The 22511-nt window shown below is 39.7% G+C and overlaps 2 protein-coding genes across 5 annotated transcripts in view; both read right to left on the reverse strand.

Moving 5' to 3' along the window:
• LOC118775440 (ecto-NOX disulfide-thiol exchanger 2-like) overlaps nucleotides 1-2343 on the reverse strand; it is a 170702-nt gene extending 168359 nt beyond the window's left edge. For 3 of the 4 annotated variants that reach the window (XM_036525357.1, XM_036525360.1, XM_036525358.1), the window contains exon 1: nucleotides 2244-2343. The gene's annotated coding sequence lies outside the window, so the exon portion shown is untranslated. Of the gene's footprint in view, nucleotides 1-1452; nucleotides 1523-2243 lie in introns of those variants that run through there. The other variant, XM_036525361.1, reaches the window with a different exon arrangement.
• A 6574-nt stretch (nucleotides 2344-8917) lies between these two features.
• Nucleotides 8918-18074, reverse strand: LOC118774459 (matrix-remodeling-associated protein 5-like). Its single transcript, XM_036523802.1, has 7 exons — nucleotides 17884-18074; nucleotides 17256-17385; nucleotides 16398-16788; nucleotides 14669-15973; nucleotides 12455-12697; nucleotides 11240-12137; nucleotides 8918-10820 (listed from the first exon to the last, which is right to left on the reverse strand). The coding sequence occupies exons 1-7, from the start codon at nucleotides 18072-18074 to the stop codon at nucleotides 8918-8920; spliced, it is 5061 nt and encodes a 1686-aa protein (XP_036379695.1).
• Nucleotides 18075-22511: the final 4437 nt, after the last annotated feature.

The following is a 22511-nucleotide window of genomic DNA, read 5'->3' on the forward strand; positions in this document are numbered from 1 at the left end:
GAAATCCATAAAACAGACTTTGAGCAATATCTGCAGAAAATAAGAGGGAAACAAAAAAAAAAGAATTATGCATTTCATCAGCTAGGCAATTATCCCACCTTTGGAGTTTCTAAATAAAGCTTAACAGCTGATTTACACAAATTTTGTTGAAAAAAAGAAATTAAAACTCAATCTCACTCATGTACATAACTTCTTAAGATTAAATGAGGATAGTAATCATTTATCCTGTCACCTTGTACAAACCCATCTATGCAGTCTCAGAAAATCTAACCACATAACTTGCTCATTTTTTACTGAAAAGAAGAAAGAAAATTACTTTTATATCAGACTACTGCAGATTAGATACATAGTGCAATAATCCTTCATACTATCAATCTGTGGTATACAATCCTCTGTGGTAGCAGCAGCATCCCAGGGCTACTGTGACCTTAACACAAAGGATGCTTTCGATCCATCAAACACCAAAGCTAGACTCTTTGCTGAAACGCTGTTCTTTCAATGAAAAATGAAAAGTTATGACTTGGCCTGTCAATTGGGAAAATTACCCGTCTCTTTTTAAGGATGACGCGGGAGTGCTTGAAAGATCCTGCCAGGCAAAACTTTTATTTCTATAAAGTGATAAAGAAACCAATGTTAAATTGAACAGAATATATATCAGTGTCAATGCAGAGCAAAAAGCCTACTCAATGAGACGTCATTGAGTAGGCCCTTTGATTCTCAGCCACAGGCAGTATGAAAGGCAATGTAATGAAACACACCAAGCCTGTATATAGTGTCTGGCTGGCAGATATACACAGATTTATGATTCAGCAGCTCTCAAGTCTATACCTCAACATGGTGATTATGAGAATGGGCGGTTCCAGACACCCGAATGGACATTCTAATCATTTAGCCTATAACGACTTTAAACTAATTTGGGCATTCCACAGTACATCCGCTGATTTACAATATAACATCTAAAAAAGTAACAGCCTGTTCTAGAAAGCTGGCTAATATGTTTACAAAGTTTTGAGTAGCCTACTAAGCATTCTCATTCTATTTCAAGTAAGGGATCGACCTGTATAGGTCCATTTAAAGGTGATTAAACATCTGATGTGATCTAGGCTACATGTATGCACAAAATGTAGCTATTCAGAACACCCCTTCAGCTTCAATGGTATGAAATTAAGCCGTACTCAAAAAGCAAGTTTGAATGGTGCCTATGACAACCTTAATATTCAAAATTGTTTGACAAAAATGTCAACCTTGTACCAATGCTTTCAGTGGCAGAAATGTTTTCGCAAATGTGTTGTATGGACCGATTTAGGACTTCTAGAGCTACAACAGAGTAAGCTGGCCTGAACCCTGAACGTGTTTCTCTTACACATGAAGAACAAGCAAGCTAACGAGTGAAATGAGCTTTCAAAAGAAGCAAAACTAAGCACACGCGGTGGAAAGAGAAAGAACACTTACGGTATTTTGTTTTGGGAGCTAAACAAACCCACCGCTCTTGCACGCTTGCTCTAGTTGCCTGCCAAGCTGCCTGGCTAATGTTAATTCCGGAATCGTCAGACTACCGCGTATGGAATGCTCTCGTCCAACGCTAGCAACCTAGTTCGCGCTAAAGCGTCTCTAGTCGGGGAACGTGCAATCCATGCGCCTTCGTTTGTTTTGAAACACAGGAACAGCGTGACCAGATGTGCGCATACATTCAAGCAGGCGTCAGCCTACACGGGTTATCTAACGTTATGTTGGTTAGCCAACTACACCTTAACATTTACGCGTGCTCTCCTGAAAATGCCAACCACTCTTAAATACCGCTCCCATCTAGGTACCGAGGTGTATCTTACTTTGGCCACTACTAGCATGACTCCCGTTACCTCGTTAGCTATATAGCTAGGCAGTTAGCTAGGAGATAACTACAACATAACTTACGAGCTAGCAAGGTAGCGCACACATTAGAATTTAATTTACATATGCTTCTACGTAAATAAGTAAACTAATTACCTACTCAGCTGGCTCGGTAGCTAGCACAGTTAACGTGACTCAAACTTACATTGCCTGGAGTTAGCGCTCTAGCAGCATAACAAATTCTAGCAACTTACTATTCACATGAAATTGAACAGTACATAGCTATCATTACCTGTCATCAGCAATGCGGGAAGAGACAATTGTCAGCTATGTAGCGTGCTAGGTAAACTGTATGTTAGCTGCATGTTCGATTCTTGTCCACAGAAAGAATATCTATTTAGCTAGCTACTTACTTTTTCTGGATTTAATAATTCGGTCCGGAATCCTTTACCTTGCTCTGTATCTAGCAATGAACTTTGCATTTCCTCCTGGTTACTAAGAGCGCAATAACAAGCGCCGACGTTCCAAATTACGAATTTTACTTCTATGGTCCATTGCCGTTGGACTCAGAACTGTGGGAAATTGGAGGACATGTTGTAACAAATTCGTCGGATAGCCGACAGCGCCATCAATTGGCGAGAAGTCTAACTGCGATTATATATTTTTGTGAACGAGGCGTCGTAGCTTTGTAACACTACAATTGCTATTGTTCAGTATTCCCTAAATCACGACCGCTCTAAACTCAGTTGTACACAACAAACAACGCATCTTGTAAGTCGCTCTGGATCGGATTTATCATTAAAATGATCAATTTCACCCCACACCACCGACCTGACCATTATACAGATGCTGCTCCGCCATAAACAACAGAGTAGCACATTTCTAAGAATGGGGGCAACAAGTTCCCCTCGCAGCTCTTTTGTCTTTCTGAACACTTAAACTGTTTGCCTACAGTTTAATACTGTAGGTATATATCCTTCAATTGAATTTTTAACTGTTCAAACTGTTTTGATCCAACCAACAAAAACAAAAAACACTTTTTCCTATCTCAGAGGTTTATATATTCAGCTCAGTGGAAGTAGTTTTACTGCCTGCAACTGAGCACAAAGCTGTCTTTGTCGCATTTCTGATGGAAGCATTATGACACAGTGAGAGTTTAACAAAGAAGATTGGCACTAGTGTGCCAACTTTCCGGTTCAGCCCTTTAACATAATGCTCTCTTGGAGGTTGCATGGAAAGTGATAATGGAGAAGTCATGCTGTAGGGGAGTGGAAATCAGTTCATTTTGCCTGCATTACAAAGTACAGCAGAGAAATGTCCCACTGAAGAGTAACAAGGCTCACCAGTATTGACCACACTGGTAAGTGCTGACATTTCCTCTGACTGTGGTGCATTTTCCATTACAGTGACAGTGTATGCAGGGATGGAGACATTTTCACATACTGGACTCTGAGCAGTTTGCAGAGCAGGCCTTTATTCCACCACAAGACAGCCACTAAAGCCCAAGATTAACCAAGCCACCAAAAGATAAGGGCAATCACACAGCTGCGAAGCAAGACAATTATGAGGTGAATTCTGAACAAAGGCTGACATGTTGAGAAGCGAGTCTGTTAGATCCAAGGACTGGAGATACTAAATAACAGGGAAACTCACATTAATGTCATGGTTTGGACAAAATGATTGAGAGCAAGGGTGTTAGTGATGGGGCATTTGAGGGTGTGAGAGAGCCGATGCAGTGATTTAAATGGAAAGTCTAAGGGCACACATCAGTGCAGACAGCTGTGTATGGAAAGCCATGCAGGGGACAAGAATCAGGCTTCCTGGTATTAAAAAAGACTGATGGGCCCAGACAGGATAAGGGATGGGTCTGACCTTCCCAAAGTGACACCCATCCCATCAACACGTCAATGTGAAGAATAGCATCAACATTCTCTGAGACCTGAAAGCACCATAAAAGTGTTGGCCACTACAAAAATGAACACTGTTTTATATAATGGTAAAAGAGCTTGAAAATGAATGGCATTAATCATGATACAACCTAAAGCTTTTTCAAACAACTCTTTTTTTCCCTACATACTAACATAAGACTTTGCTTTGTAGTAGGGTGTCAATTAAAGTGTTTTTGCAGTTGACTGAGGCTCATGCTGTCCTTTGTTTTTACAGGGATTCAATTTATGAACTGCCAATCACAGAGAAGGGAAAGTGCACTCATTGTCTTTGAATGACAGTTTGGCTTAATTACTTACTGATCTGTCTGCTTAAAAACCAGTGTCATTGAGCTGAAAAGGAGATCTAGTCAACTTCATTTACAAGCGATTATTCAGGATTTGAGAAAGCTCTTGGATTTTGCATGCAAACTGCAGCTTGGATCAGCCTGTGGCATCTCCTGGTAACAGAAGAAAAAACATTGATTTATAAATAATATAATGATACAAAAAACAACAATACAACATTGGTGTCATAATATTTAAAAGTTAAAAAGACCCCACAAAGCCTTATATAAACGTGTTTAAGATACACATGAAGTTAAATGAACACGATGAACTGCCATGATAATTCCAACAATCATCCCCCTAGATTTCAGCTTTTACACCCTTCAGATATTGACTGACTGAACAGGCTGCATGCCATATGCAGGAAAACTTGGTCTGCTCCCTGTGGCTTTGATACATTTTGAGAGCATGATGCTGGTCTTCATTAATGGCCATACAGGAGACTGAGGCGTTGCTGGCGTGATCTCTGCCTTGTGTATCCAGACTCTGACAGCTGCACAAGGGCACAACCAGATGAAATTAATGCGTAAAATGAATGGGGGGAAAAAAAAGCGTCTTCTATTGCAGCTAGGGAAAGGGATAAAAACACTGTATGCACTGTGTCACCCAGGGTTATTTCAAATTCTTGCAAGTAATGGTTGTGCATTTCAGGGACAAAGGACATTATGTTCAACAGGTACTGAAACAATGAAGCACATCAAGTAATTTTTATGCCTCTCCAGTTTGACCATGGTGCCATGGAGCATCAAAAACTGCAAACCAAGTGTGAGAAAAATATTCAGATATAATATTTCTTATGTCGATATGTTGGATTATGTTTTGCTCAGTGTAATTTATAATATAATACAAGGACAAGTACATTTATACACAACAGAACCAACACTTAACAGTACACGTACTATACACTCTGGACAGTACTGAAACCAATGTGACAAGATTTTTTTTTTTTCAGGGAGCTAGTAGGAGGGATGTTATTAGGGTGTCTGATGCCTTTGAGCCTCATACATTTCAATTATAATATGCACATTACAGTAGAGAGACACTGCATAATTAGGCCAGTCAGGACTGACACAATACAGGAGTTTTGAAATTTTGTGCATCATTGCCTCAGAATTTGGAAATTATTTTATTCTGTTCCAAGGCTGAGCCATAGTAAATGATGTTACTTAACATTATATTTGTCCTGGAAATGTGCTCAAAGTGCATACATAGACTAAGGCTTTCATGTCTCATTCTGCTGATTCTCCCTGCAGTGATGTCACTTATTCTGTTATGGGGTGCTGTTGATATGACTCTTTGATAGGAAACCACACCGTAGCCCACAGCATGACAAAATGCTGTAATTCCATGGATGAAGGGTGTATTGCAGAGCTGTTAGCATGGTGTTTAAAGGGCAAGAAAAGAACAAGTGATACAGACCAAGAACGGAATGCAAACACATTCTCGTTATCTTACAAAAAGTGAGTCAATCATGAAACAGGACACAGTTATTTTTCCATGGTGGACATACATATATTGATGGGTTTGAAACCATAGTTTTCTCTCTCAATTCTGGTGTGTGGGCACATTTGTCTACTGACTGTAGGTTCTGTCAGAACATTTAACTTTACTCTTACATGTTCTGCTGCACAAAACACGAGCCATCAGAATACCAAGTATTATAAGGAAGGTTGCTCGCTTAAATAATATTCCTGGCAGGAAAAAAAAAAGAATCAAAGAGCAATGTAACTGAAAGTCTGGTTTAAAGATAAATGAGCAACATGTCTTCATTTTCACTACCCCAAGCTAATTTAGTCAGATGCAGCAAGGGGGCACAGGGGCAGCATGTGCTGCTTAAGAGGATTAAATAAAAGAGTGTTCCTCTGATAAAGCCAACCCATTTCCATTTGATAACTTTGCTATCTACATTCATTTGCACTGGCAGATTGCAGAGGTAAAATGCAATATCATAATCCCTGTGTAAAGCCAATGATTTTCTCAAGAAAGTTATTTCTGGTAGCTTGCTAAATTTAGTTTAGAAATAGATAGCTGGTCTGGTACACGCCAGCTAAGAAGCTTATTTCATTTACGGTGACACAGCCACAGAGCCAACATGACACAGGTAATTCACAATTGAATTGCCACATATAGAAACTGTTGGCTCAGAGTTTCTCAAATTTGTTGGGTTGAATTTCTTTATTTCTTTTTTTAATTATTATTATTTATTTTATTTACTTATACTTATTTGGTCACTGAAGATCCTGTTAACCTCCCATACTAACAAACAACCCACACACTTCCAGCCACCAGCTACACTGCAACCATTGTAGGTACCCCACCCTCAATCATCAATCTGGTACATTGCCACTGCAAACACAAAGCATGTAAAAGAATAACAATGATTTTAGTAATTTATAAATAACAAGCACCAGTACAGGAAATTAAGAAAACAACAGGGAAGTATTTATGACTGGGCTATCATTTCAAATGATAAAGAGGGCAGAACCCAACCTTAACGATTTAATAGTGAATGGTGCAGCTGCGTTAGTACCAGAAATGGATCCCAGGAAATATATTATTCTTGTTGCTTTACCTCGATGTCGACTATGGACACTTTCTCACCTACGTATTCAGACTGCTTGATTAGAATCGAAGTGTGGTTTTGTTCCTTTTCCGGGTGTAGTTAAAAACATTGCAATCGCGCGATCATACCACGATGCCAATTAAAAAATAATAGACCCTTTCGAAGAGAACTTGGTGCATTTGTGACTTTAGTCCACTGAAATCTGTGAAATATTAAAGTAAATGTATTAAGGTTTATCTGGAAATCGTTCAAACATAGCACCAAAACTCTGCTGGCCTTAAATTTTACTTGCGCGTCAGTTTATACGTTTCTGGGTTGCGTCTTCCACAGGTCGACGCAACAGCACTTTGTCACTGTGTTAACTCGACTGCAACTAATTGGTGAAAGCACCACATAACACAAAGGAGTCGCAAGACAAACAGCATGCGTGTATTGGCCATCATATCTCCGCAGAGCTACTTCAGTTAAACAAGTTCAACGTATCAATGTGAAACCGATATAATTCTGGTTGTGCAACACATCACGTAGACTAAACTTCGTTTCGAGGGCACCCGATGCGAATGAATTTCAGGTGAACATGGTGGGAAAGTGTCCTATGAAAACGAAATCAGTCCTTATCGCGCTTAGCAGGATATCAAGAGCCACCGAAGAAACACAATTATTTGAGATAACCTGTATGGACCATCACCACCTGACCAGCCATAGCGTTTTGACTTAATATCATATACTGCTGCCATCTCAAATGTTTTACAATGGCAGAACTATTTTCCACACAGAGAGTGAGTATAATATGGAGTAACTCAGAAAACAGTACTGTATTTACTATAAACAAAGTATAAAAATATTAATTCACCTCACACGCCATACTTCCTATTTTGTGACCGTAAAAAACGACTGAGAGCCACTGTCATTTGTAGGACATCAGCTACATCTAGTGGAGAACATAAGACAGTGCAACATTGAAGAACTCACTGTCTTGAAATTAACACACTTTCACCATACTGACCATAAATCAAACTATACTTGTTTTAGATATAGGATAGTTTGATTAGTTAGATTAGGATAGTTGTATTTCTCATTTGAAACATTCATTTTTACACTGATATTGTGACCAAATGAAATCATGCTGAGAGAAAGGATAGCAGTCAAATATTTAAGTCTTTCCCTTTTTCCTCAAAGCCCCAGAGAGTTTTAGCTCAGCTGCAATAAAGCTTTGTTCACACATCATCTACTCAGTAATCGGAGATTCAGTAATGATCCCCACATTGCACTCTGCCACAATATGTCAACAAAACTTGAGCTAAATAACAAATGAACAGATTACATAGTTTCGTTGAACAAAACTGAAGGTCCATGTTTTTTCCATGGTCCTGAGAAATATTTTGAGTCAGGTATGGAATTTTTGTTTGACCATTGGTTAGAAGACATGGTTGGTCTGTTTTTTCTAGAATGAGCTATTCTTCCAGTAAAATCTTTATTGTCTATTGTTTTAATGTACAAATCTGATTTTAGTTTCTGTGAATATGGGATTGAGGATGTGTGCTGGATCATTGCTTTGTAGGTCACCTCATCAAGAGAAATCAAGAGAAAAGATGAAAAGGTAGATGATATGGGGTTTAATATATATTCTTTAGAAGAATACTCATGAAGCCAATGAAAACAAATGAAAACCCAACCAAGTACAACGGGATACTAGATTCTCCATACTTGTATATTTTACAACAACTTTTGCTTTCTAACTGCATGCTTTTTATAGAAACCATTAAACAAAATGATTAATGGGGGAATCAGTCAGAATTTTCATTCAGTTTGCTAAATAAATTACATATGCACTGTAGTCTACTTGTGTTGCTGAATAGAACTGCTATAGTTCTTTCTGTAGAAAAAGTCCTCTCTGACATATTTTATGACTTTTCTTTCAAATGTTCCACAATGCACGCCGTGTGAAGTAAAATTTCATTGGCATTGACATGGTAAAGTTATATAAGAATATACACAATAACATGTTTAAATCATACTTCAGAGGAAAACTTTGCATACCATTAATAAATCATCAATTTGCACATAATGATAGAATAATAATACTTGCAGTACTTTCATGAATAAGAAAAACAAAAACTTCAGCCTGAAATATTATTACTACTTGATGTATTTTTTCTTGTTTGTATTACAGTAGGTCAGGTTCCAGGTCTTTTGCAAAGTGAATTTACGTACCCCGTACAAGTAAGGTACTCTGTGTAAGTTGTCTTGCTCATAATACTTGAAGGTATGTGGCTTTGAAGTCTATTCCCAGAGCACTCCTTGCATTGCATTTATAAATCCCTGAGTTTGTTAGCACTGGATTTTGTATGACAAGGATGCCGTCAACAGTCACATATATGCCACTCTGTGTGGCAATAGGGGTGCTGGAAGTGAGTGTAGTACTTCCTGGTAGAGTCCATGACACATCAGGTTTGGGTGTTCCAACAGCTCTACAGCTGAGTTTTACCATGGAGCCCCTGCTTACTGTAGTGACAGAGGGGAACACATTGGTGATTTGAGGAGGATGTACTATTACTGTGACCGGGTATGATAGTATGGATGAGCCAAACACATTGGTGGCTTTGCAGATGTAAATTCCTTTGTCAACTGCAGCAGCTTCTCTCAGTTGTAGTGTACCATTTCCCAAAAAGCTCACTCTTCCAATGACCTGTGGCTTCTCCAGGACACGACCATTGGGAAGACTCCAGGAAATGGCAGCCTGTGGCCAGGCATCAACAGAGCAGGGTAGGTTCAGATTCTGCCCGAATAAAATCCTAATGGGCCTTGGTGTACTCTGGATCTGAGGTTTCCATCCTGGTTCTAGAGCATAATGTTTCTCAGCTTGTCCTGCTGTGTTATTTGCTAAGCAACGATAGACTCCCATGTCACCATTCACCGGCTGCAATATACGCAAAATGCCATTGCCTGGATAATGATGGAAACGCTGAAGGATTGTGCCTGGTATCAACGCTGTGCTATTGGGCAGCACCCACAGAAACTCTGGAACTGGCTTGCCATGGGCAAAGCACTGTAGAGTAACTTCACTCATACCTGTCTTTATGGGGATAATCTCAGTGTTTGGCTTGGAGAAGCTTGGCTTTTCTGTGAGAGTTTGCACTTTCAGTTCAATTTCTAACCTGGCCTCTCCAAAGCTGTTTTGTGCCAGACACACAAACTGACCCTCATCTGTTTTCCTCAGGGCACGTACATCCAAACTTCCATTTTTGTGGACCTGGAACCTGCCACCCAGGTAGGGTGTGGGTAAGCTGATGCCATAGGAAGTAGTCCAAGTTACACGTGGCTCTGGCAGGCCTTCTGCTTCACAGTCAAGCAGCAATGTCTGATGAGATGGCGCTGAGACTTTTGCTGTAGTCGTCCCCCATAGTCCATTTATTTGAGGCTCTCTGGAGACCACTTCCAGCTGCATAATCTTTATATCATTTCCAGCTGAGTTTCTAGCCACACAGGTGTAGTTTCCCCGGTCTTCTAAACCCACTTTCCTGATAATTAAAGTACCATCTCCCAGGATTTGGTACCTGATAGAAGTAATAGTGGCATTACTTGGAGAGAACCATGTAATTGTTGGGAGAGGGTCCCCAGTGGCTTCACACCTCAGGTATGCAGGCTCACCAAGTCGGCCCCAGATGATCATCTGGTCCTCTGATAAGATCCTTGGAGAGCCAGGTATCACCTTCACGCTGATTTTCATCTCATCCTTACCAAGGTTGTTCCTCGCATAGCATGTGTAGTCACCTTCATCCCTTTGAGTTAACTGTTGCACCAGAAGGGTGCCATTCTCAAAGATGACGTAGCGACCTGACAGGGCACCCCTGTAATTAGGCTGGAGAGTGTTGTTGATTATGGTGCCATCTGGCAGGATCCAGAACATTTCTGGATTGGGAATCCCAGAAGCTAAACAGTCAACCTGGAAATTCTTTCCGTACGTGACCCTCTTCTGGGCTGTGGCTAAGCGCTTGATCTTTGGCGGCTTCATGAGGATCTCAATCTGAAATTGCTTGACGTCCTCATGGTTCCACTGCCGGAACATGCAAAGGTAGCTGCCGCCATCCATCTCAGTCAGCTTCTGGATTCTGAGTGTTCCATTGCCAAAAGCTAATATGCGTCTGTCAGGGCTGAAAGGAAATGTATACTTAAATGACTAAAGAAAATGTATTGCTGTGAGTCTTTGATCTATCTATATGGCAAGAAAATTTACATACAGTATCATATTACATGCTTCAGCCTGTGATATTGATCAATCAACTTTTGTTAAATTTACCACATTACGTTTCTAATTTTTACGTACAAATTAATAAATATTAGTTATTCTGTCTGTAGAAGTCATACTTTTCTCATTGTTTTCTTTATAAAAAGAATAATAGGTTATAGTTAACCTATTATATTAACAAGGTTATGTTAATGTAAAAATTGTACAATTTTTTTGTGTATTCAAACCCTTTTGCATAATGATTTATGCAAATTTTGCTTTTCGTCATTCTCTGCCTTGGCAACATAAGGGGATTTTGTTGTGTCATAGCTAAAGCAATTGTACCTGTTGCGATGATCTAGCAGTATGTTGGAGGGCAGTTTCCAACGGGTGCCATGCTGGGAGTTTTCAGACTCTGGACAGTGTAGATACATAGTGGAGCCATACTTCGCTGTTACCATGTATTGCTGGGCCAGTTTATGTTCAGGGCTGAGGAACTGTTGCCTGATGTTCAGCTGTACCACTCTCCTACTTGTGCCTGCTTGGTTAGTGGCAGAACATTCATACTTTCCTGAGTCTGTGAGTGAAATGTTCCTCAAAAATAATGTTCCATTGGAGAAGACAGAGATCCTCTCATTGAGGAGCTGGGAAGATTTATGTTTTAGCCTGTCAAGGAGGTTCCACTGAAGTATAGGTTTAGGTTCACCTTTTGCTGTACAGTGGATGTAGGCATTGCTTCCCATGGGCATAACAATGTCTTCAGAGGCCTCTTCATTGATAGTGGGTAATTCAGCTACCACATGGATGTTATAGGTCACTGTGTCTGCACCAGCTGCATTGCTGGCAATGCACTTATAGTTTCCTTTACTGGATAAGTTAGCTGCCTTGATCCTTAGTGTCCCATTACTTACAAAGGCAGTATCAGGGAGGTCTAGACCCTGCGCTAATGTCCTGTCTGGAAGAATCCAAATGATCTGTGCTTGTGGTTTGCCCTCTGCCACACAGTCTATGTGTACAGGATGTCCCAAATACACAGATATGTTTGTTGACTTTGGTGGCACAATTTTGGGAGGCTGGGTCAGTACTGAAAGGGTAATTATCATTTTATCTGACCCAAACATATTCTTAGCCAAACAGATGTACTGGCCTCTGTCTTGTAGCTTAACATTTTTTATCACAAAAGTGCCATTACTCAGAACTTCAAATCTTTGCCCAAGCTTTCTGTTTTCTTCAATGGTCACTCCTGTTTGGTTAGAATAGGAGAAAACATGAAGAGTCGCTTCAGCTACAGTGCAATTTAATGACATCTAAATAGTCTCAAATCAACAAGATCAAGGGGCTAGAGATGATATTGAGATTTATAAAGGTTTATATAGGAATCACTGATGTCGGGTGTCCCTGTAAAAAAATCAGCAGGAAGACTTAGCTATAGAAAACAATAAGAGTTGGAAGCACACAGACAGTTTTTTTTTTTTTTTTTTTTTTTACAAATTAGTGATCTGTAGATGTCTAAATATATGTTATGAACAGTATATCCTACTTGTGGAATATGATTCCTACCTGTAGAGACTTTAGTCCAGGAGAAGACAGGCTTTGGATCTCCCAATGCCTCACAGGGCAGATACACATCTGTCTCTATCAGAGCAGATTGGCTGGTGGTGTTAAAAGAAGAAATCCTTGGCTTATCCCCACTCCCTATTAGATTTGGAGAAGGCAAAGTTTTATTTAATTTCTGGAGTCCCCAGTGACTAGAGTGGCCTCTGGCAGTAGAGAATAACCCATTGCTGGCTAATGGAAAGGATCCTGGAGTCACAACACCATTATTCTGAGGGGATGTAGGGATGTGCTGAAACATCGGATTATGGAAGCTAACTTTTGGTTTAGGAGTAAATGTCTTCCCTGATTGTAAAAGATGGTGGGTATCAAATTTATGTTGTCTATATCTGTTTCTGAGCCTTGAGAGAAATGCAAAGTCTCTGGTCCTATTGACTGGGCTGCTAAGAGGTTGGTGAAAGTTCAGAGGTGTTTTTGTAGTTGCTTTAATGGTTGCTGCTGTCGAAATTAGAGCAGATGTGTTGGTATGTAGCTTTGTGATTTCTGGTTGCATGGTGAGCCTAGCATCTTGGCCTCCGTGATAAAGGAAATGCCAGGATCTGTTTGAAGATGAAATATGCTGTCCTGAACTTTGAATGGAAAACCAGCTGCGGACCTGATTGGGATGGGCCCCAGGGAGGTTTGAGGTAGTAGGCGGGACTTGAACTTTCTCCTGGATGTACTGTTGCACGGCCCAAGAGTTGTCCACGTGGACATTATGAGATTGTAAGCCCTCGGATAGAGACTTCAATCTGTTTTTCAACAAGGAGTCTCTCAGATTTTCCTCTAGTTGAGGAGAATCATGCCCTCTTTTACTTTCAGGTATCTCAGTATGGTTTCTAAAGTCAGAACCAGATTGTGTTTGCACTGTCTGTTTTTCTTTACTTAGTAGATATTTATGAGCATGTTGTGCTGCTCCAACTGCTGAAGAGGCAGTCTTGATCACAAATGGTGACACTGTAGTGATCACAGAGGACAACCCAGTGCTGGAATGAAAATGAGGACTGTGTTCTCTAATAGTCCAATTTGATTTCCCATCAACTTTGTTAAAAGACAAAAGGTGATTTCCTTTATGTGTGTTCAATTCATACTCAGCTTGTTTAGGTGCTTTGACAGCATGCAGTCTATTGCTTGCAAGAGATGTAGTGGCTGTCTTCTTTGTAGGCAATGGATCTATTGTTGGACCCAGAAATAAATCCGGGTACAGGCTAAATATTGTATTAGAAACATGATTTTTGCGGAATGTATTCACTGAAGGTAAGGTGGGGTTGATGTCCATATAAATGGATTTATCTGTTATGGCAAAAAGACTGTTAATAGGAGTTAAGTGGTCTTGTTCACTTGTACTATGAATGTGTACAGATCCTCTTTGCAATTCTGTACTATTACTGTAGATCTTATTTTTTTCAGTCTTTACTTTGTCAGCTGAGGGGAGAGAGGCCTTTTGAAAGGAACTTATTGGTTTAATTCTCCGGCGAAGGGGTCTCCTGCGTCTGTATGGGGGTCTCCGTCTGAATGTTTGAAGGGGTTTAGAGGTGGATCTGATCCTTCGTTCTCCTGAGTTGTTGCCTTGAATAGAGTAAATCACATGGATTTTTACAGCTGAGCTAACTGTGACAGAGGCAGGACTTGCCAAAGATGTTTTAAGACTGGAATCTCCACTGCCATGGTACACAGTAGTTTCTTGATGATTTGGGGTCAGTGTCGTGTATAGTATTGTGGGCTGTGATTGAATTTTGGCCAATTCTAAGTCAGTCTTTACAGACTGACGCAAAATTACTGCATAATCACTGCCTGATGAAGGGCTTCTGGTAGAAGTTGTGGTAATAAGAGTCCTAGCTGTAGTGGTATAAGAAGCTGTAGCATGAGTATAAGTGGCAGTTGTTTGCAACGGCACCGGGAGTATCGCTGGAGCCTTACTGTGGGCTTTTACAAGTATTTGATTCAAATGACTGAAGTCAACAGACTCGTTTGCTTTCTTCTTACTCTCATCAGCCTTGACTTTGTTTTCCTGTCGTATATGCCCCTGAGAGCTATCGTGTCCGCTGAAAGCATGTTGGAACCTTGCAAGACCTGGGTGTTCCATTCCCGTATAGCCTGACCCTTCCCCTTCATTTGTGGTGTTAAACTCACTGTCAGTTTCAGAAGTTACCCCTCTTGTTGATTCCCCTCTATTTTCACTGGCACTCATCTGTTCTGATTTGTTTTCTCCCTTGATCATGACTTGGTGAGACAGTATGTCTGCCCCATAGAGATTTGCAGCCAAACAGCTGTATTTTCCACTATCTTCATGTGTTGCATTTGTGATAACTAGACTCCCATTGGACAATATATTGATCCTGCTGTTTGAAGATGATTGCTGCATGACTATATTTGTGGGCATATACCAATTTATGATGGTAGGCTGGACTGAAGACACAGAGCAGGGAAGAGTAAGTGACCTTCCCTTATCTATAGACATCTCTTTGCCATTGATATGATCAGGAGTTAGCATTTTCTCCCTCACAATTAACCTAAAGGACACCACATCTAAGTCAGTTTCAGTCCGCACAAGGCAGTGATACAGCCCAGAGTCAGAGGGACTTGCTTTGTCTATAACCAGTTTGCCACTCTCTGAAACCATTACTCTGGAGTGAGATTTGTTCACAATGGATAAATCTGGAAGCATCCATTCAAGATGCACATGTCCAGAGCTGGACACTTTACATTCCAAACTGACCTCAGAACCTTCCGAGGCAGCCTGTATCCTCCCTGGTATCCATCTTTGTATGAAGGCCCAGGTGTATTTGTTGAAACCTGGCTCCTCCCGGGTGTTTAATTGCGATGAAATGAAAGTATGGAAATTCAAAACGAGTGTTTTACTTGTAGTCTTCCGTCTATTCAATTTAAGTCTTATCAGGGGTTGTAACAACCATGCCGGTTCAGCCATTAAATGTCCTTTGACATGTGTCAAGTAAGGAGAATCCTCACTAAATACCTGGGAGTACTGAAAAGTGACTGTAGAAGTGTTTTCCTGCCGAAGACCCCTCTTCAGGACAGCCGGGAACTCATAATAATAAGCAATAAGTCTCCATAGTTCCTGAAGCTCATCCTTTTCAATTGCACACTCCAACAAACTCATCAAAGTCACATTGACTGCCACTTGTCCTGGAAATTTCAGGTTCTGCCAGGTCATGGCAGTACCCTCACTCTGGTGCCTCACAACACAGGCAACATATGCTGTGTTCCCATGGCTGTCAGACAGCATGAAGGTGAGATGACCTAGCGGTGGCTCCAGGTCTTTAGTGTATGGGATGTCAGAGTCAGTGTCCTGCCACATGGTGCTCTCTCTCAGCTTCAGTGGAGAGTGTAAAAGGGGTCTGTCACAGGAGAGCTGTTCAGGGGACAGATGGAAGACCTGGCTGTTGTTTAGGGTTTGTGGAGTAGAACACATAGCACAGTTTTCGCTTGTGCCAGAATGGTCTTCCTTTTTGCATTTGATCACACCTGTGAGTGGAAAGAGAGGAAGAAGAGAGTAAAATTGGTGTTGTTAACTTCCTATCAACATGGTGTTTGAGTTTATTGAAAGGTACAGTAATTGAAATTGGAACATTATTTAATCTTCATGGGAAATCAGGGAGGAGAGGAAACATTAACCAAGGGCATTTTTATTCAGCTAATGAGTAACCTCATGATGAACATGTTTCTAGTTCTCATTTGCATTAATAACCATATTTCAATTTTGACACTGTCATCGACAGCAGCTGAAATGATCAATTCCTAAATGGAGAAAGCTGAAAAATCATTTGTATAACAAGAACCAATAACAAATAATACAACAATGAGAAGAATTTTGTTTGTTCATTTGTTTTTAAGGGCTGTAAAAGAGATTAATAGAAAATGTATAATTCTAGTGAGGAATTTCCTATACCCTTATTTTTGTTATTCCATTGTGACAGCCACTGAAGATTACAATCACACGCCCAGGGATTGCCATGTAGGGAAAGTGCTTCCAGTTTGTTTAGATTCTGAAGAGTTCCTGGGAGCAGGTACTCCAGCTGGTTGTCAGACAGGTGGAGGTGGCGCAGGCCGGAGCTCCAAAAGTTCCCGAGGAAGGACAGAGTGATGAAGGTGTGGGGGTGCAGGCCCCTCAGTCGGTTCCCTTCCAAGTTTAATACTGTAAGGGCTGTCAGCCCACTGAATGAAAATGGTTCAATGAATTCTATGGCATTGTGGTCCAGGTGGAGGCGTGCCAAGCTTGACAGGCCTTCAAAGATAGTATGCGTGAGAGTCCTCAGCTTGTTGTGACTCAGCTTCAGAATCTGTGAAAGACATCAAGACCTGAACAATGCAAACTTATTCTAGATGGAGGTGAAAAGTAATCTTAATTTCCTGTACCTTTCTGAGCAGACTTTTGCAGATTATATTTAACAAGCAAAAAAGCATAGTCACATGAATCTCCTCCAACATTAAACATCCAAAGTTAATTGGTAGCTATATGGCAGCTTGGATAGTTAAGTTGTATTACATTACCATGCATAAGGGGATTCAAGGAGGAACTATACATTTTTCCATTGAGTTTGTTATACTGCTATTCCATATGGGCTCTTGAATGTCAGCTTGAGTACCTCTAATGGAAGCATAACCAGCAACGAAGAGAGTATCAATGGCAAACAGACTCAGTATCATATAAATCTCTTCAGTGTGAAAGTGTGTGAAAGGTTTTTACATGTACGCATGTAGGCATGCATGTTTATGGTTTAGAGAATATTCATTTCCTTGGTCATACTCTTAGGGAACGCAAATTGTAGAACGATCCTGGGGACACAGACTCGATGTCATTTCCATGAAGCATTAGCATTTCTAGACGCCTGAGTCCTGTGAACTCCGAGGCATTCAATGTCATTATATTGTTGTACCTGGAGAGGGAGAACAGGAGGAAGCATTAAACATAAATGCTACAACAGCATATGTTTTTGTCCATATGAGATACTGCAGCTAGTTTAATGCCATTCAAAAATGAGATTATAATAATCTCACCTTTGATATGATGTTCATTACTGGTTCAGCTTTGCTTTGTCTTGCATTTTAACACACAATTGGCAGAAATAAATGTTACACTCTGCATTAACATGACTGTATTAGTGTAGTTACACTGTAACTAAGTCTCTATAGTTGCTGAGTAATGGCATGTAATTACACTCTTGTTACTTTATTTTTATTTACAGTATTAATTAATTTGCTGATCCCTATAAATAGTAATTACAGTGTAGTTACAGTGTAATTGCAGTAATATATGTGTAGTTTAATGTTTATGGAAATAAATGCAAATAAGTGACATATATGAACCATACAGGAAATATAAATGAAACACTAAACCCAGCACTTCTGAAGAGAAAGATATGTTGGCAGCCTACCCCAGATTGAGTCGTTGGGTGCCTCTGGGCAGGCTATGTGGAACATGAGTGAGGTGGCTGAAAGTACAGTGAACCTCTCGAGGGTCAGGGCAGCTGCAGGATCTGGGGCAGGCATGCAGGACCAGGGGTAAAGCCAACAGCAGGTCCAGCACTGTCACAGCCCAGGCATGAGGGATGCCAAGAGGACCCATCTCTCTCTTCTATGACATCTGTCAATATTAGTTTACCAAGTCCAGCAGCTTGTAGAATGACCAGTCTTTGTGGGGAATTTGAAATACTGATGTTAAAACATTCACAATAATTGCAATCAGTCGTTTGAGAAAATCAAAAGCAAAAATATGGTTTCTTAACAGATTACGTAAAATATGTATACAGTAAGTGCCCAGTAAGAAACAATCAGATGTATTATTTAGTGTCTTTTGAGACCAGCCTTTTATGGAAGCAGGAAATGCTTTTTTGGGTGGGGGTGGGGTGGTTTGATGCATATGGGTCAGATAAAAATAAAATACTCCTCCAAAATCCATCCTGCACCAAAGGGGATTTTAGATTTCCTGGTTTATTCATTTCTTTGGCATTGGAAATCCATTGCAGAAAGCCATTTAAGACCATTTAAACTCAATGCTGATGGTTTTAACATTGGTAGAGTTGGCATGCAAGAGAGGGGCTTCCCTGGAGTCATAAATTACCAGCATCTGTTCTTATCAGAGCTTGCATTAATCCTCTACCAAGTTAATGCATAATGCACATTTTCCTGGTTGAAAACATGGCCAAATGTGCGAGATAACCAATCTAATATGAGAAATACGAGAAAAATGTTGTCTTGAAATTACACCAATCTTGGCTTTTTAAGGTACATCAAAGCCAAATAAATAGGAACAATATATTTGCTCTTCAAACCTTATGCTTTAATGATAAAATATTTGAGTGTTGCCTATTTTCTCAGGACAAACAAATATTAAACAAATATTACTGACATAAAATATATTTTAAATGTTGACATTTTTCTAAATGTATTAGTACAGCATTTATTCATTACACAAACTAAATGTGTAACATTCGACAATACAATTGTGGCACAACATGTGCCTCCCCTTTTTCTGTTAAGATTATTGGATATAAATACCAGTCTTTCTCTGTAATAGCAGGTTTGTGGGAAGTTTTTCACCATATCAGAATGAAATAAGAGTATTTTTTTCTTTCACCACCCAAAACTGCAGAACTAACTTTGTCCACATGCATTCACACAGCAGCACTTGACAGTATCAATCAGAATTACTATGACATGATATCTTACCTTGAAATGCACTCAAAAGTATCAATTCAGCAGCACTATCAGTGGACAAATCCTTTTGCGAGGAGAGGAATCTAGGATTGTTGTGGTTTTCTGGTCTCTGAGTGGAGTAAAGAAGGTGTCCAGTTCAACATCCAGCAGTTCCACTGAAACACATCTGGTTTCCTCCTTTCTTCCTTCAAGTGCTGGGCTATGCAGGGGAGAAACACTATAAACTTAACTTCCTCCAGCTCTCTTCTCCCTCCCTCCCTCCCTCCATGGGGATCTCAACATCTCTCTCTCTCTCTTTGACAGTAGTTTTTATGTTCTGTATGTCTTCCTTTTCCTTCTCTTAAAGCTGAAGCTAAAGGTAGTATTGAGATTTTGTCATTGACATGAAAACACAGTCTCACAATGACATTACATTATTTTCATTTAGCAGATGCTCTTATCCAGAACAACTAACATAGGTTACAATATTATTTCACTCAATACTTCTACACACAATCTTTCAAGGAAAGTCAGAAAAGCCAATGACACTGAAATAATAATACATGAGAGGATGTGAGGTGTTGTGATTATTGGCACTCTGTGATGCCATCGCTAGGAATGAGGCAAAGCCATCAACTTTACTGAGTGTGCAACAACACACCCCTGACATAACTGGCAATTATAATACACTGAAACAATAACTTGCATAGCTTACTAACAGCAACACTTTAGCAGACCCAAATGAGTGACTTTTAATAGTAAATGTTTTAATGGGCAACAGCTGAGATGCAGAATTGTAATACAAGCACCTTCTTCTCTGACAATACTCAGGCCACACATGGTTATTTATTTGTCCAGGCTCGGCCCAAACCAATTTGGCGCCCTAGGCAAAAATTTAGGTGGCGCCCCCCTTGCATCGGAGTAAATTCGACTGCTGGTGTACATACTCACAAGAAACTGAATAGTTTTGTCTTCGACATTCTTTTATTTGCGATTGCAAAATCAAAACACTTGGAACAAATTAGAAAGAAATACAATAAAAATATGAAATTAATTTTTGAAATACAATATGAATAGCTTAAATAAAGTATAAGATTTAAATAGCCACAAAATAAAAAAGTGTAAACCAGTGGCATAAAATAAATTATAAATACAATATAAATAAGGCACTGCACACAATAAGATGGTAAAAAAACCCAGTATTGCCAAAAAAAAAAAAAATTACAAGAATATCAATAAAAGGGGAGAAAGGGGGCTCTTATAAAGACATCTACTGGTGCTTTTTGGTACTGCATCAAAACTACACAACCACCTACTCAACCTCATATCACCTGCTGCTACAGCTTAACTCTCCTGCTCTTTCTTACAGCAAAGTCATCTATAACATCATCGTATGGTAGCTTACTTGAGACCACATGATTTATACTAATGATGGCAAGTCCACTTAGACGTTCCTACATCATTGTAGCTCTCAAGTAGGTTTTTATCAGTTTAAGCTTTGAGAAGCTTCTTTCTGCAGTAGCCACTGTGACAGGAAGAGTGGCAAAGATTCTCAGAGCAACCCACATGTTGGGGTAAATTTCTGCCAGCTTCTTCTCATGCAGGAAGGTCAAGAGTTCCATGTTTGTCACATTCTTTGATGGCAATGGTGGAAAATTCTGCATTTCCTTTGCAAGTTCTGTGCCATCAATGTCCGGCTGGCTGATGCTGTAGATGACCCAAGATTTGCAGGAGTGGGACTGAGAAACCTCAACAGCGCATCTGAAGAGAGAAGAGGAATATATTACACCAATCTAATAATAAATATGATATGATACATAATATGATTTTAAGAATAAACTGAAATATGACAAATTAAAAATCTAACGGATATGTGCATGATGACTACGCTGTACATGTTTGATACTTTTCTGATATGCAAATGATATAAGATTCAATTTTTGTCATTACAAGGAAATGCTGATTAGCAGAATGCAAAGAAGTAGTAAACTGCACTATAATATAGAATGTAGGAATGCTAAGGTATGCTATAACAGGAATGATGTGCACTGTGCAGGCTTAAAACTATAGGAAAAGGAATAACACGTTAGCTTTTTGATTAAGGCTAATATTGCAAGCTAAGAAAACGTGAGCTAACCAGTTTTCAATAAAAATGTAAACAAGTTTTATTTTAATTTTAACTCTTGCTGACCCTATAATATTTACATATTTGGAAGCTGGGTGGGAGTGTCATTTTTCATAACAGCTTTGGTCCTTCGTAACATGCCATTAGCCTAACTGAAGTTAAAACAGTTCACGCTAGCTATTTATTGATTAGCAAACCATGTTTGGTTAACAACGTGTCGTTGTTCTTCTACGTACAAATAATGTCATGACATCACCTTTATTGTAACATTACCTCTGTCTTTCTCTCTTTTTTCCTCCTCTTCTTTTCTTTTTTTCCTCCCCTGGGCACCAGACAGTTTGGGACGTTTTGACATGTTGTTGTTGTCCTGTCGTCGTTGTCTTGTTGTCGAGCTTACTTTTGGGGTCACGTCAATGCGTGCCCCTCTCCCCCCCTCCCCCCTCCGCCAGCAGGTAGAGCCTAATTAGTCCGGGGGGAAGGGGGAGCATCTCAGGAAAGTAAAGTGTGATCATCATTTTTATTATTATTTTTATTCATATTTAATAGGGTTTGCTATGCAGTTAGATATTTTGGCTCATTATCTTCCTATTAAGATATATAATACCAACTAGTTTTAAGAAGAGTAATTTTTTTTTTCTCTCCCGTTTTTGGCGCCCCCTGGATGGTCGGCGCCCTTAGCATTTGCCTATACTGCCTATGGCGCGGGCCGGCCCTGTATTTGTCCCCACGTCCCAGACAAGTAAAAGTGAGTTTGACACTACTAGCGAGTTATGCAAAGCCTTTTCACTTTATTTCCAAGTGCTGATCCTTTAAATTCAGAAATGTAGTTACTTGCGATCAGTGAAGGAAAAGTGTACAGCTAGCTGTACAGCTATAGATCAACATATGCTCAGTATTTACATTGAATGCTAACTGCAATTTGTGAAGGAAAATTGATGATATTTTTAAATGTGTAAAATTGGTGCTTTCAGGTACTGCTAAGTAACTGTACCAAGTACCTTTACTATGTATCTCAATGAATGACAGTTTGTATTGATTGGAGATGATTATGCAAAGTGATTAGGCAACTGTCAATAACACACTGTTAGCTGCTGGAATGCCAAATTGACTGATCAGATTGCAAGATTGGTACTGTCCATTTTATAATATTGTAAAAATGAATATTTTAATTAATCTAACCTTACTGACGTTTCTTCAAACTTTTATTTTAATATAAACCTTTCAATGTTGTACATTAAACAT

This window comes from Megalops cyprinoides, chromosome 3 (assembly GCF_013368585.1).
Source record: "Megalops cyprinoides isolate fMegCyp1 chromosome 3, fMegCyp1.pri, whole genome shotgun sequence".
Classification (NCBI taxonomy): domain Eukaryota; kingdom Metazoa; phylum Chordata; class Actinopteri; order Elopiformes; family Megalopidae; genus Megalops; species Megalops cyprinoides.